Consider the following 15293-nt stretch of genomic DNA (forward strand, 5'->3'; position numbering starts at 1 on the left):
CATTATTGGGAGGCAGCGGAGTTCCCTATTTTTTTGCCTCACCATCTCCATCTTTTTGCGCTTCCTTTACGGCGGGGGCCTCATAGTAGTGGATGCAGTGGTACTTTTGTGTGAGGTTGTGACCATGATTTAGTGTGCTGCCACATTGCCACTGATGTAAGTAGGGGTTTTGGAAGAGTGTTCGTACTTCTCCACGCTGGTGTCACAGCTTTTGTGGAGAATGGCTCATTAAAGCCCGCTATCCTTGGATCTCGATACTGGGTAGCATTGGGAGGAACAGCTGTTTTTGCAATGGTAGTAGGGTATCTAACACACAAAAGGTGACTAAAGGAATGCTTGTAATTTGTCGAACCACTGCAAATAGCTCAGGGTAGGATTTCTGTTCATCGTTCTTTTGCCCACCATGCCAGCGAAGTCTGGACCCAGCCATAGGAAAACCAGCCTCGACTCAGCCCCTCATGTTAACAGTCCAGCCCTGACTGCCAGGCCCGGCCCTCATGGAACTGGGACACAAGCAACCAAGGACCCGTTTCGCCCTAATAAGGGCTCGCTCATCCATCAGGTATCCAAGACAATACAAATCTCCACCTGTTCCTCCTCCACTAACTTCACCCGATGTGTCTGCTGCCATTTTAACCAGCTAACAAAGGGAAATGCCAGTGCTGATAATATTTACTTAATACTAGGACTAATCACCCACAACAAGAAAATTAATTCAAGGAAGGGTACTGCTGCTTAGTCGCAATTTTATTAGAAATTCAACAATTGTTATAAAATGTATCTTTACATCAGAGAAGACAAACATTAGAAAAATCAAGAAAAGACGGACACATCAAACTTCATTCAATTGAACACCTCGAACATTCAAAACCTCAATCATGTCACATTCGAAAAACATTCACCACATTCAAACCGGGCTCAAACATACCACATACTACTGCTACAATAAAAAGACAATACAAACTGGATCTGCATCAATTATGCACAAATTCAGTACAATTGTTCGAAAATCGTACAATCCCGTAGATTTTTTTTTTACATTTTTCACAATTAAAGGATAATTCAAATAGGTAGTGTACATGAAATGGTAAGGAGTCTGAAGGTAGAGGTGACTCCTATACACATAAGCAGACCAGTGGGATATTAGGCCTACGCGTTTCAAATCCCCTTGAATTAGTCGGTGATTCTCATCAGGGCCTCAAGCGCACCCAAGAGGCTATACGTAGAACCTGTGGGGGTCGGGACAGAACGTGCTTCTCTGGGATGAAAAAAGCCGCTCTGTGGAGGTAGGTGAACACAGGCGGATGGAGGTTTTATGCTGTCCAAAGAAACGAACACGGTTCTAGATATGCAGTTGTTGCAACAGTCGAATCGGCCGGGAAAGGAGGCGTCGACTTATAACGGGAGTGACTCAGTCAATGTCACGCGCCTGCGCGAGTGATTAGTGTCGAGTTTGACGCCGCCCGGCTCCAGCGCGAAGTAGAAACCTTCGGAATCTATAACCCTGTACACGCGATTCTTTCTGCATGTGCTGACGCTGCCCCTACCCTGTAGCATGGATTAATACGGCAGAAGCCTTCCATTCTCGACCGTCTTCTTAAGGACTTGGAGCCCCCGATACAACAGGCATGCAGAGTCTCCATATCCTGACATTGACGGAGTCACTCCCGTTATAAGTCAACGCCTCCTTTCCCGGCCGATTCGACTGTTGCAACAACTGCATATCAAGAACCATGTTAGTTTCTTTGGACACAATAAAACCTCCATCCGCCTGTGTTCACCTACCTCCACAGAGCGGCTTTTTTCATCCCAGAGAAGCACGTTCTGTCCCGACCCCCACAGGTTCTACGTATAGCCTCTTGGGTGCGCTTGAGGCCCTAATGAGAATCTCCGACGAATTCAAGGGGATTTGAAACGCGTAGGCCTAATATCCCACTGGTCTGCTTATGTGTATAGGAGTCACCTCTACCTTCAGACTCCTTACCATTTCATGTACACTACCTATTTGAATTATCCTTTAATGAATTGTGAAAAATGTAAAAAAAATCTACAGGATTGTACGATTTTCGAACAATTGTACTGAATTAGTGCATAATTGATGCAGATCCAGTTTGTATTGTCTTTTTATTGTAGCAGTAGTATGTGGTATGTTTGAGCCCGGTTTGAATGTGGTGAATGTTTTTCGAATGTGACATGAGTGAGGTTTTGAATGTTCGAAGTGTTCAATTGAATGAAGTTTGATGTGTCCGTCTTTTCTTGATTTTTCTAATGTTTGTCTTCTCTGATGTAAAGATAAATTTTATAACAATTGTTGAATTTCTACAAAATAAAATTGCGACTAAGCAGCAGTACCCTTCCTTGAATTAATGTTCTTGTTGTGGGTGATTAGTCGTAGTATTAAGTAAATATTATCAGCACTGGCATTTCCCTTTGTTATGTGATATATAGGCTCAGCCTTGCTGATCAGAGCCAACCCCATTTCGTTTCCACGCCATTTTAACCAGGGCCCTCACCACCACAAAGTCATTGGGGTGACGGTCTGGAGAGGTGTGTCCACCCCTTCTTCTGGGGTGTCAGTCTCTATATTCTGGCATCTCTTTTGCGGACTTCAGGTCTTAAAGAAATCCCTGCTTGAACCAACCTTCAAAGTCTACTTCTCCATAGAAGGTTTCTTCACGCTTTGCTTCTGGGACTCAGGTGTAGAATACGTCATGTCCTCCTCTCTCTCTCTTCAGTAGGATGTCAAATCGCTTCGTAGATTTGAAGTCCTTCCTCTTCTTGAGAGTCTTCATTTTGGACTCATCATGTGTTTATTCCTCTTAAAGTTGAAAGCTCTGTGTTCAATATCTTCCTCTTTGATGTGGAGGCCCCATTTTATTGAGACCTTGCAGCTCAGTGTTCCTAATCCCCACCAATGGTGCCTTTAGAATGACCCGCAGAGTCGTTCTTGCTTGTGCTTGCCCTGAACCGCAGTTGTGCGTCAGGATAGGAGTCGAGGACTTTGAGTACTTAACCTTTGGCTCGGGCCCACTGTGCCGGTGTTATTTGGCTCCTCTCCGCCTCACTGAATTTTGAGGTCTTAGAAACTTTCTTCTACATTTTGAGGGCTTCCTCAATGCCAGAACCCTCTCCTTGTGCTATCTCCATTTTCTTGGGATTTTCCTGGTTGCTTAGTAACCAGAGGTCTCTCAGCAAACCTTTGTCTGCTGCAAGGGTGACGTGGCGTAGATAGTCCACCTCTATTTCTTCCTCATCTTAAGGTTCCCAGGCAGAAACTATGTACATGTGTCACAGCCCTCCGAGATGTGGTGCTCCTGTATGCAAAGGTAGAATAACTTGTGGCTGTCCTATACAAACTTGTGCTATAAAACTTTGGACAAAAGCTACAAGAAGGATACTCCATCCCACATCATTCTCTGACACCCGTGGTCTATGTTCTTCCAACAGTACTTCTGAAAAAAAGTTATATTTCTTGGCGGAAAAGGGAGTCCCTCAATATTAACCATGAGTTTCTCTTCACGATTTTTCTGGATTGGTTGGTTTTCAATCATACACCTTCCATAGTTCAGGCCATGCTTCCAGACCCAAAGGTGGAAAATCTAAATCTGAATATGGCAACCACACAGTGGCCTCCAGAGCAGGTTTTTGGCAGCACAAGGAGGACCAAATCCCAAATGGTCGACACTTTCCAAGACGAAAAAACACTAAGACTATCCCGGAACCAACAAATTGATTGTAGAATAATGCACCGCATGTGAATCCAGACAAGATTCTAGTTGCAAAAACAAGCCTGTTGTACAGCGCACCATATGACTGAGTTCCCTTCTTGCCGTCAAGGGTTTTCCAATCATTTAAAGCTTAGCAACAGTGGCAAGGTGCACAGGGGAAAAAGCTGAGCAATCTACCACAAAAGTGCATTAGCGGGCACACAGAGGGATGGCAATCTAGAAAAAACAGAAAAAGCGTTGTCAAGACAATAGGTCCCATCTACGCAAGTGATATTGGCTTTCCCAAGGTCTTTTAGCCATGTTGTGCACCAGTACAGCTTCTGTTCAATATGGCTAAACGTTAGTGGCAAAGAGTAGAGCAGAGCGGAGAGGCAAAGAGTAGAGCAGAGCGGAGAGGCAAAGAGTAGAGCAGAGCGGAGAGGCAAAGAGTAGAGCAGAGCGGAGAGGCAAAGAGTAGAGCAGAGCGGAGAGGCAAAGAGTAGAGCAGAGCGGAGAGGCAAAGAGTAGAGCAGAGCGGAGAGGCAAAGAGTAGAGCAGAGCGGAGAGGCAAAGAGTAGAGCAGAGCGGGAGGCAAAGAGTAGAGCCGAGCGGGAGGGCAAAGAGCCGAGCGGGAGGGCAAAGAGCCGAGCGGGAGGGCAAAGAGCCGAGCGGGAGGGCAAAGAGCCGAGCGGGAGGGCAAAGAGCCGAGCAAAGAGCCGAGCGGGATGGCAAACAGTAGAGCGGGATGGGACGTATTAGAGTGGCTTAGAGTATGCTCGTGTAGAGTGCATTGCAGTATTGGCATATAGAGTGCAGCGGCATAAGGTTCAGATTATAGTGTTGCATAATAGAATGCAGCGGCGATGAGCGCTGGGGCTGCGATGAATGCAAGGGTGCAGAGTACAGTGGCGATAAGTGAAGTTTCGCAGAGTGGAATGCCATGGCACAGAGTGGAGTGTTGCAGACTACAGAGGCGTAGAGTGCAGTGGTGTAGAGAGGTGTAGAGTGAAGTGGTGTGGAGTAGAGTGGCATGAAGAGCAGCATTGTAGAGTGCACTGGCAGAGTAGATTAGAGTGGCGTACAGTTGATTTGCATAGAGTGCAAGGGGGTAGAGAGCAGTGCAGTGGCGCAGAGTGCAGTATGAATGGTGTGGTAGTACACTGCATTTCAAACAAACACATTTTCAATTGAAATGGCCATTACATTTTCACAGACATTCAGCTTTACTAATAAAACTATACAGCGCACAAATAATGTGTGGAAACATCACCTACTGTGTTGATTTGTTTTGATCATCACATTAAAGTGTTTGTCTCCAAAAGACTTCAGAATTATCAAAAAATGTGCTTCATTTATGCCTGCCTACCTGATATATTCTTAAAAATCTACACAACTTAAATGTTGTGTTCTAGAAGGAGAACAATAAATCTTTCCTAAAAGAACTCCGCAAGATTGTGACATAAATCATCGCACTTTGAAGTCAGAGAAAGAAAGGTAACCACCAAGCTCCTTTTAAGACAAAGCCTGAAATCGGACCTCTGTCTTTGAATGAACAGCAAGAATGTGACAAGATAAGAACAAGATGTACAGGCCGATTTACAGAAAGGAGCACTCTCGGAAGAATACAAGGAGAGGTAGAGTAAAAAGGCTTTGCTCCTTGGGAGAGATGAACTCGCACTGATCAAGCCAGAAAATAGAAAGCCAGAAAAAAAGGAGTAACAAACCACAAAGCAGATGGTAAGCAACTGACAGATTGTATTTCCAGGGAAGCTTTCTGAATGTCCCCAAGAAAAAAGCTCCATGAACATCGCCAATGCCAAGCGAATAAACACAAAATAGAACAGTACCTTTTGATGAAAAAAACTTGTGTTAGCCACCTCTTAACTGAAAAGTAGTCTGATCTGAATCATTCCTTACTGTAATAAGTAACATTAGATATTGGCCCAACAAGTGTTCCTCTAGAAGGCTGGACATTTGGACCACTATTACACAATACAGATCAATCAATCTTTGAGCAGGCTTTTAAATTTACAAGTTTTCAGTAACATGTAGAAAACATGAATCCTCCTTTTCATATGGCTGAATATCATACAATATCAAACTACAAATTAATGGTTGGCTACATAAGGGAAATTAGCCAATAGTGCAACAGCGAAAGGTCTCTAAATACAAGTATGCACAAGACTCAACAGTGCTTTTAGATGCTTTCTTAGACATTTGATATTTTCTTATATTTATTCACTCATGTTGGGAGGTTTATTAAACAGTATCCATATCCCTGCTAACCACGAAAAAATAGGATATTCTAGTCTACAAAATTAGTGAGTTGCTGTAGTACTTCCTGGCTAATATGTTGTAAGAAAGAGGACCAGGGCTTCTGGCCTTCCTATACCCCACTTCTGTGGGCCATCAGGTCATCTATTACTGACTCAACCTTCTTCAACCTCCCTTGTTGAGAGAGAAAGAGCTCGGTAACGAGGACAACTGTACTTTGGGAGCAGTCCTGTCATCTTGTTTGTAATGGCATATTGAGTGACAGGGCAACTGACCAGCACTCCATCCTCTGGCACTAAACCCATTTACAAGAAAAGTCATTACAGTTGCTTCAGTGCTTTCTGAAGATGCCACAGATTTCTTTGACCACACCCCTTAGACAATGTGGTGGGGCTAAGAAACACTATCCCAGTCATTAGGGTACAGGGGGCGGGGGAAGAGGGCGGCGGATTTGAGCAAATTCACCTTTTCTTGGTGAAGGAAGTGAATTAGGGAACCAAATGTACTCCTGTACTTAATTAGACCCGGTTTGGACAGGAGTCTGTGATAAGGAGCAACCTTATGATTTAGCGGGTCATCCGGTTTGACTATTTATATCCTTTTTGTGGAATACATTACAAACATTACATTAGACACAACCTTTTAAGTTCAATTCTAACATAATATAGCTTTACCTTTCACCCTCCCATCAATCTAGGGCTTGTATTTGGCATGCGGTTCTCAATTCTAAAGGAGAGCCATATAGTTTTTTAACCAAATACCACCACCCACTGCCATTCAGGGAGGGACATCAAGAACTCCTACAAAGATTGTGGAAATTAAATATCAGCCCGTCTTAAGTCAGGGAGACTAGGGCAGGAATAACCCTGAAAGCATTGGACAAGATATGGGAGTGGATACATGCGGTAAACACCAAAGAAGAAACCATCTTCCCATGGCAGGATAAAGGATATCCATTTCACAGGCTAATAGAGACATGGGTAACCCCACATGCCTAAAGGAACGTAGGCCAATGAATATATTAAACGTTGGCTCTTTAAAAACTCGCTCTGAAATATTCATTCATGCATTCATAGGTAACCCAATTGCCAGTGCAATAAATGCCATATGGAAAGACAGCAGTAAACAAGAATTTTAATTCAAATAAAAAAATAGACATGCAAATAAAACTGGTACAAATCTCAGTGCCCCCAAGTGATCACAGAAAGAAAATATTTGTGCATGTATATGCAATGCAAATAACTGTGGGTCAGCTAAGGATCCTAGGTTCAAACTTGTGAACCCACAATACAGTTTCTGTACTTTGAGGAGCCCAATTTGTTTCCTTAGAGTGTAAACATTTTGACCTAGTGATTAGTTAGGTCAACATCAGGACAGAAAGCCATGGCAGGGCACCAGAATAATTTGCAGTAGCACCCAAGGTTCTAACCAGTTGGGCAAGGTAGGCAAACTGCCGTTTCGTAAATATGGAGGGTTTAAGACACCAATAATGAAGGAATAACCATCACAGAAAAGACAGTCTTCTTCTAGTACAACAATCACTGTCCATGGCTTATTACAAGTGCCTATTTCAAAGGGGTCAGGGACAAAACAATCCTTCCCCACATATACACACACATACAGCCCTAGACACTTGGCTTACCCCACCAAAATGAATGCATGGCCACTCTAAGTACTTTATGCGAAGCACCCTCCTGTGAAGACTTTGCCGCTTTCTTTACCCAAAAAACTTACAACATAAAGAGTGATCTTCGCACTGACGCAATCCTCTTCGCCACACCAAACTGCATAACACCCACCGAACCAAAAAACAATGCTACATGGTCTTCCTTTGACACCTACTCCGAAGAAGAAATAGGCAAACTGCTCAGCACCTTGAAACCTTCCAATCACCTCACGGATCCCCTCCCTGCTAACGCTGTCAAATATTTCTCTCCATTGCTCCTTCCACTCTGGACTAAAATTATCAACAGCTCACTTCAACAAGGAACCATTCCAGACTCCCTCAAAGTTGGACAAGTCACACCTTTACTAAAGAAACCTACCGCTGACCCAACCGACCTAAACAACTACTGCAAAAAATACCAATATTCCCACTCTCGCCAAACTTTTGGAAAAATGCGCACAACTACAACTGACTAAACACATTGATCAGTTTGATCTCCTCAACCCTCATCAATCAGGCTTCCAAGCAGGACACAGTACTGAAACTGCTATGACCCACATAATTGAAGACGCCCTTCAAATCCTAGATCAAAATGATACCTGCCTCCTCATCCTTCTTGATCTCTCTTCAGCATTCGACACTGTTAAACATGAGAATTTACTCGAACTTTTGAACAAAAGAATGGGTATATCTGGGACTGTGCTCAAGTGGTTCACCTCCTTTTTACACAACAGGTCGCAGAAATTCAAGAGTAACAACCTGATGTCCTCGCCAATACCTGTTTCGTTAGGCGTCCCCCAAGGATCTTCCCTATCACCAACTTTGTTCAACCTAGTTATGGAACCTCTCACCACCGTGCTTTAAGCATCCAATGTACTTTTTCACATGTACACAGATGATACCCAACTATATCTCAAATTACAATAGGAAGAGCAAACACTACCCGCGTGAAGACTGTCAGGATGGGAGAGCGGGCTTTCTCTCATCTAGCTGCAACCAAATGGAATGAACTACCTCCCAGTCTCAGACTGACAGACTGTCTCCTATCATTTAGGAAACAATTAAAGACACTACTCTTCCCTAAACTAGAGTAATCAGTAATCAATGCGGTTATCGTACCTCTCAGCACCAAACCTCAGCGCCGTGATATCCTACCCAGGATGATTGTAAGCGCTTTATAAATAAATTAACTAAAAATAAATACAATCCCCCAAAGACATTTTACTCCTGAACTCAACGATCAGAAGCACCCAATCCTGGCTTGCCGATAATCATCTCAAACTCAATGCTCTGAAAACAGAGTTCCTTCTGATCTCACCTCCCGCGAAGATCTCTACCACTCAAACCTGGCTTAAACAGCTAACTGCACTCAATGTCCAACCCACCATAGTGGATTCAGCAAAATCTCTAGGCATAACTCTCGACTCCAATCTCAACATGCAGCATCATATCAGCAAGGCTACTAAGGGAGCGAACTTCCAAATCAATACCTTGAGGAAACTTAAACCCTTCCTGCCAGCCAAAGACTTCCAAACTGCAGTACAAGCACTAGTAATCCAGCGAATTGAATACGGCAGCATCGCCCTCTGCGGTCTTCCGTTAAAGACTACTGCACCCTTAAGAGCTTCTCTAAACGCTGCAGCGAGACTCATCACTGGGTCAAAAAAACTCGCATATCTCCCCTGACTTGAAATCCTTGTACTGGCTGCCTTTTGAAGCCAGAATACATCTGAAAATCGCCTGCATGACACACAAGGCTGTACAACTGAGCTCTCCCGGATACCTCACTCAGAAACTGTCAATCTCTGGCGGCTCTAGAAACACTAGAGGCACTAACAATCTTCTGCTAAAACCTCGAAGATTCCGGAAGGAAAAAACTTATAAACGCTCTTTCTCAGGAATGGCACCCAGGATCTGGAACTCACTCCCTCCTGAAACCAGGCTCATCTCCTCCATCACACTTTTTAAGAAAGAAGTAAAAGCTATTCTCATGGCCAAATACACTTCACCTATTAATGTGGATCTGTAAGACTCTGCACCGATATGTATTATTTTGCTCGATCCCTACGAATATGTGTTTTACCTGTATTATTGACTTGCCTGACTATCTATGCACACATTTATCTGTAATACTTGCATTATTGATGCACCTGTTCCACTTTACTCCCTAATGACCTGCTTTTCACTCACTTGTTGGTATTCCCTGCTTTGTAAAGCGCTCTTATTTCTGCAAAGATCTTGTTCGCGCTATATAAAACTTTCAAAATAAATAAAATAAATAAATGAAAATACACCAAATCACGAAACAGCAACTGGAGCCAAGCACAATGTTATGGTTACATTTGGTGTATTTCTGTTCAGTGGATTTGGAATTCTTCACAGCAGAAGTCACCTATGGGTATTTGCATTCTATATGGAAAAATCACTGGTTTGGGGTTACTTTTATTAATTTCTGATTGGCTTGGATGGTATTGTACCAATCCAAAGCTGTAATACAGTGCCTGGAGTGGTAAAGGCGTGGGCCATTTTACAGCTCAGCATGGATAGCACTATGCTAATCCTATTCTTAAAGACTTTCCTGTAGAAATGGCAAACTACTTTGTCCCTTTCTATCTCGGGGTGGATGGCAGTGTGCTAATTCTATTTATTTAATCCTACACTTAAAGACTGATAGAAAAGCAGACATTTAAGGTGAGCAAATTAAGAGTTTCGCTGGTGGGGAGAGTGTTCTACGTTGGAGCTGCTTGCCACCTAAACTTGAGAACTACCCAGAGTTTTCTGCTTCTGTTTTGCATAATTTATGCATCACTATGCCTAAAAGGGTTTTGTTACACAATAAATACACACACATACATACACACACACACACAATATACATACACACACACACGTAGACACCAGCATACATACACACCAAGGCCAAAATGGGTCAGATCTTTACTCCCATCACGCACTTTTGCACTGCATACCATGAACAGCCTTAGGCTAAACATCCTCAGCATTTGGGCTGTACTTCAACGAGAGACTATCCTTCAATATACACAACACATACTATGCACACAAACGTTATACAAATACATATATAAGCAGTCATAAATCTAGGTATGCCAAGTGAAAAAATGCATTACCTTTGCAGTATTGAAGCACTGTCTCCATGGCACATTTTCGATCTGTATCCCATCGAATACGAGCAGATCCGGCTATTGTATTCTCTGTAGCCCACCAGCCTTGCCAAAGATACACTTCATGGTGATTATCAACTAGGAAAAGTGCTATGATAAAAAAAGACCAAAGCATTCTTAAAGAGGACCTCCATTCTAATAATTATCACAATATGCATTACTCTATGTGTGTCTAGTAATTACAAGACATTAGATCTTACTTTCAGCAATTAACAAGGATTCTCATGAACCATTCTAAATACCAATTGCAATGATGAATAAGAGCACTTCAACCTGCACTTGTATTCTTGACATTACACAAAAGGTAAATGGGTCTGTATATTAAATGCACCATTTTGTTTATTACTGGCCCTTTAACAGGCAAAGGGCCATGGCTTTTTGATGAAGGTGGTGGTCCATTACGTAAACCTCAAGGTGCACATAAGGGGCCACACATGGACCAGACTATCTTTCTTAGCCTTCTGGATTGAGAGAGCACATGATGCTAAGAGAAATGTACGAGAAGTAGCAAAGAATGATTTTATCGTTCAAACACGGAGGAATGTTTGTAGAAAGTATATGACAGGCTATCTTAAATAGTCCTAGTTTTGCTCCTGGAAGACAAGGCAATGCATAGTAGTACCAGGTTAAGCCATCTAAATTGTTGATAGTTTATTAGAGAGTTCCTACAAGACAGGAACCTATGCTTGCAGTAACTGAATAAAAGAATGATAGTTTGTCAGGCTACCATGTTCATGTGCTATATGAAAGAGCTTCAAATACTAGTTCGGGGTAGTAAGCATTATATAAATACAATTACAATATTAAAAACCTCCAGAATATATATATATATATATATATATATATATATATATATATATATATATATATATACACACACACACACACACACACACACACACACACACACGTCAGGATTCTCCACTTTAATGAAACAGGCCAGAGGAACTGAGAGCTAAGAGTGCTGCTGAGAATATTGCTGCAGTTGTAACGTTTCTGAAGTTTTTAGGATGAAGCTACTCATCTGATATGGGTACATCTGCGGTCTAATTAATGTTGCATTTTAACATGTGCAAATCTCAGAGTTTGATTCAGCAAACAGTGGTAGCAGGTTCTCATTTCACAAAAGAGAGGGATGTACCTTTCGTTTGAGAGGTCCTTATGGTTGAAATAGTTTGACAGGTTGCATGAAAACCTCTAAACATCAGGAAACCTGGGCTATTCTGGCTTTTCTTCGTCTTGCTCCGCATGCATACTATTAAAGTTTATTGTCCAAGTGTTTAGCATAAACACATGATCGATATTTCCTTAGAAACAGTTATTGGCAAAGCACACCATACACAATTTTTACCCAAATGTTTTTCTATACCTGGCTGGGGGGCAGTATAGAGATCTTCTTGAAGGAATGGCATAGAATTTACAACGGTGGGAAGTCTTGAAGGATACATGTATTCTGTAGCCGAAAAATCTCCTGACGAGCTACTGAGGATGAACAGACGAGGAGTGAAGTTAAATTTTCCAGGATCTAGAAAGATATTCAAGAAAAAAAATGTAAGCATCAAACTTCTTTGATCCTATATAACACTTCTCCACATATGCATGTCTCAAGTTTATTTGTAAACAGTGATGGGACAAATGAGCACCAGGAGTATGCAAACACTTATTTAAAATACAGCAACCAAACGCATCAGAATTTTGCACCATAAGCCACAGTGAATATGGAGACTATGTTCCTGACTGAAAGAAAGCACTATTGCAGACTAAAACCACAAACCAGGAAGGCCTTATATACGTCCTTTGAAAAGTAATCACAAACCCTAAAGTGCAGAGTATTTTAAACTGCAAATCACTTGAGTTTTTGAATAAAAGCTTTGTGAGGTATATATAATTTAACAAATTCACTACAAAAAATATTAAAAGGCTCACCCAAACGCATGCTGAGGATCTCTTAACCCGGAGCTCTTACAACAACACTTACAAGCAGATTTCTAGCCAAATGTAAAACCCCTTGAAATCACCAGTTAAGGTAGCTAAGAAGCATCCATTCCCACCACAGACAAGAACTGCTCATGACCGCCCAAATTACATCAATGAAGCTGACCCTGACCCTGAAGGTGCTCAGGCCTTCTGCAAATATCATTAGGTAAAGTGCACGACTATATTGTTGTCCAGGGTACTCTGGACAATGCGTGTACTTCAGCTAATCTCTTTTCTGCACCAAAATCAAAATACTGATTTGGTGTGGCTTTTAGACATGCTCAACCTCCAGTGTACAGTGCAGAGCTTTTAGCATGCCCTGCATTCAGTTCCTCTAGCTGCACATTTAGATCTACATTTGCCTATGTCCATCACTGAGCACAAGGCTCTACTTTCATCCCTTCAGTTCCGTCATCAGCATCCACCCCTTGAGCTACCTGCGGATGGTGATCACAGGTGCCCTGCCCGTTCTGGTGGCTACCCCTTTGTTTCATCTACCCCCGTATATATCTATCCCCTTACCCATTGTGAACAGTCTTGGCGACCACACTTGCATACAGATGTGTTCCCTTCGTTAATCAAGAATGTAAATACCAGACAACAAATGAGCAAAATCAATAAATGTTGACTTCTGTAATGACATGGCAAAGCACTGAACATCACTAGTCATAGATCTCAATGTCATTAATTAGGTCACCAGTGCATCACACTGCAAAGCAATTTTAAGTGAAAAGTGGCCTGCATGTGTGCATTTCTAAAGTGGGCCCAGGATATGTGACAGGGCCAGAGAGCCTTTTTAAATATTTTAGCTGTAGAACAGAGAGTAATTAGAAGCAGAGTACCTAAGAGAGAAGTTCTTGAGTTAATGTCAACCAATTATGAGGAGAGGGAATCCATGACTTTGATTAACACTACTCCAGGAGTAGAACGCACAACTGAAATATCTCCTTACCGGATAACAATAGCCCTACATGCACTTCACTATTTGAATAGTCTGCATCAATCCATACTCCTACCCTAAAACAGTTTCTGCCAAAGCTCCTTTTTTGTTGCCAACATCACAGCTAACAAAGGTTTAATCTCAATCTCCCTAGATGTATGTCTGTCTCTCTCTACACACCCACACACACACACCCCCACACACCCCCACACACACCCACTCACCCAGTGGGAGGAACCCCTGAAGCGTTCCAACCCTTTCCTTAGGGTGCTCAAGGGCTTCCCTGTGGGCAGTTTCTTAGATAAGTCTAGGGACAAGATTCAGATCCGAAACCACTTCATCTTCAACCATCTGGGCACTTCAGACTTCGTTGGACTTTGCTTTGAGAACAGAGACCGCAACTGACTCCTGCTGCTCCTAGTCTCGTTGCCCTGCCAGTCTTCTGTGTATGTGCTCCACACAGGTTCTTCTACAGGCCGGTGGACATCCAAGACACCCAAAGGAATCTCCCTTAAGGTGAAGTAGTCACTTCCCTGCATCTGCAGGCACCGCAACAAAGCTGACCGGTCTGCTGTTCCCGAGCTCCTACAGACTCTGAAAGGTTCAGCAACACAGGTGAGGGTTCTGCAACTCCCAAAGCTTGCACTATCACAGCATGTTTGAAGCCAGTATCCCTCATCGGAACTTCTGGAGCAGTACTCCTGTGCAACTTATCGACTTGCTGTTGCCAAGGCTTGTTGACTTCACCAGAGAGCTTCAGGCTCCAAGAAGCTTCAGCCTCAAGTATCTCTTGCAACCAAGATCTTCGCCTGCACCACAGTCTCTGCAACATAGGCTTTCATCCTTTGGTGAGCTGCTCGAGGTCCCTTTGCGACTCTTGTGCTTTCGGCCTGTGGGTCCTCTTGAGGGTTTTCTTTGGCTCCAGTAGGCTCCCCTGCTTGCTCGGGCCTGTTCTGACTTACCTGCTTGTGGTGAGTCACTTGGACCTTGCTAGTCCAGACTGCACCTTTTTCGCATACTACATTTGTTGCCAAGGCTTGTTGGTGCTCCAGACGGACACTTCCCTGGTGTAGGTATATGGTTCCCAGGGTATCCACAGGTGGGGAGACGGCCCACCCTACCATCGTAGATGTAGGAGAGTTGACAGTGCCCATGGAGCTGCAGCTGGGCGGACATCTTTCAATGGGTTTCTTCAGGGTCTTCGGGGAAGGGTCCTTCTCAAAAACTGCAACTGTGACTTACCTATTGACTTGTATTGAGCATGCGTTCATGTACCCACTCTGCACATGGCCTCTGTATGGTTCCTAGATACTTACCTTGGGTCCCTGGCTCTTATACGTCTTCATGGTCCAGTCTCGACTTAAGTCATGGTTCGCATTTCACTATTAGTATATGGTTTTGTCTACCCCTGGAGACTACTGTGTATTTGTGCTACTTACATGTTCTATTACTGAAATATTATGTGTATTGTGCTTATATCTCCAGGGAGGAGACATTGCAATGTGTTAGTGAGCGTTTATAATTAATACATATTTTCATAACTACAT

General features: G+C 43.0%; 1 protein-coding gene across 28 annotated transcripts in view; it reads right to left on the reverse strand.

The window, feature by feature from the left end:
• SVIL (supervillin) overlaps nt 1-15293 on the reverse strand; it is an 807080-nt gene that overhangs the window by 40869 nt on the left and 750918 nt on the right. For all 28 annotated transcript variants that reach the window (XM_086941586.1, XM_086941584.1, XM_086941578.1 and 25 more), the window contains 2 exons: nt 12199-12354; nt 10776-10919 (listed from right to left, as the gene is read on the reverse strand). In XM_086941586.1, coding sequence (XP_086797712.1) covers nt 10776-10919; nt 12199-12354 — 300 coding nt within the window. The remainder of the gene's footprint in view (nt 1-10775; nt 10920-12198; nt 12355-15293) is intronic.

Source organism: Lissotriton vulgaris, chromosome 10 (genome assembly GCF_964263255.1).
Source record: "Lissotriton vulgaris chromosome 10, aLisVul1.2, whole genome shotgun sequence".
Taxonomy (NCBI): domain Eukaryota; kingdom Metazoa; phylum Chordata; class Amphibia; order Caudata; family Salamandridae; genus Lissotriton; species Lissotriton vulgaris.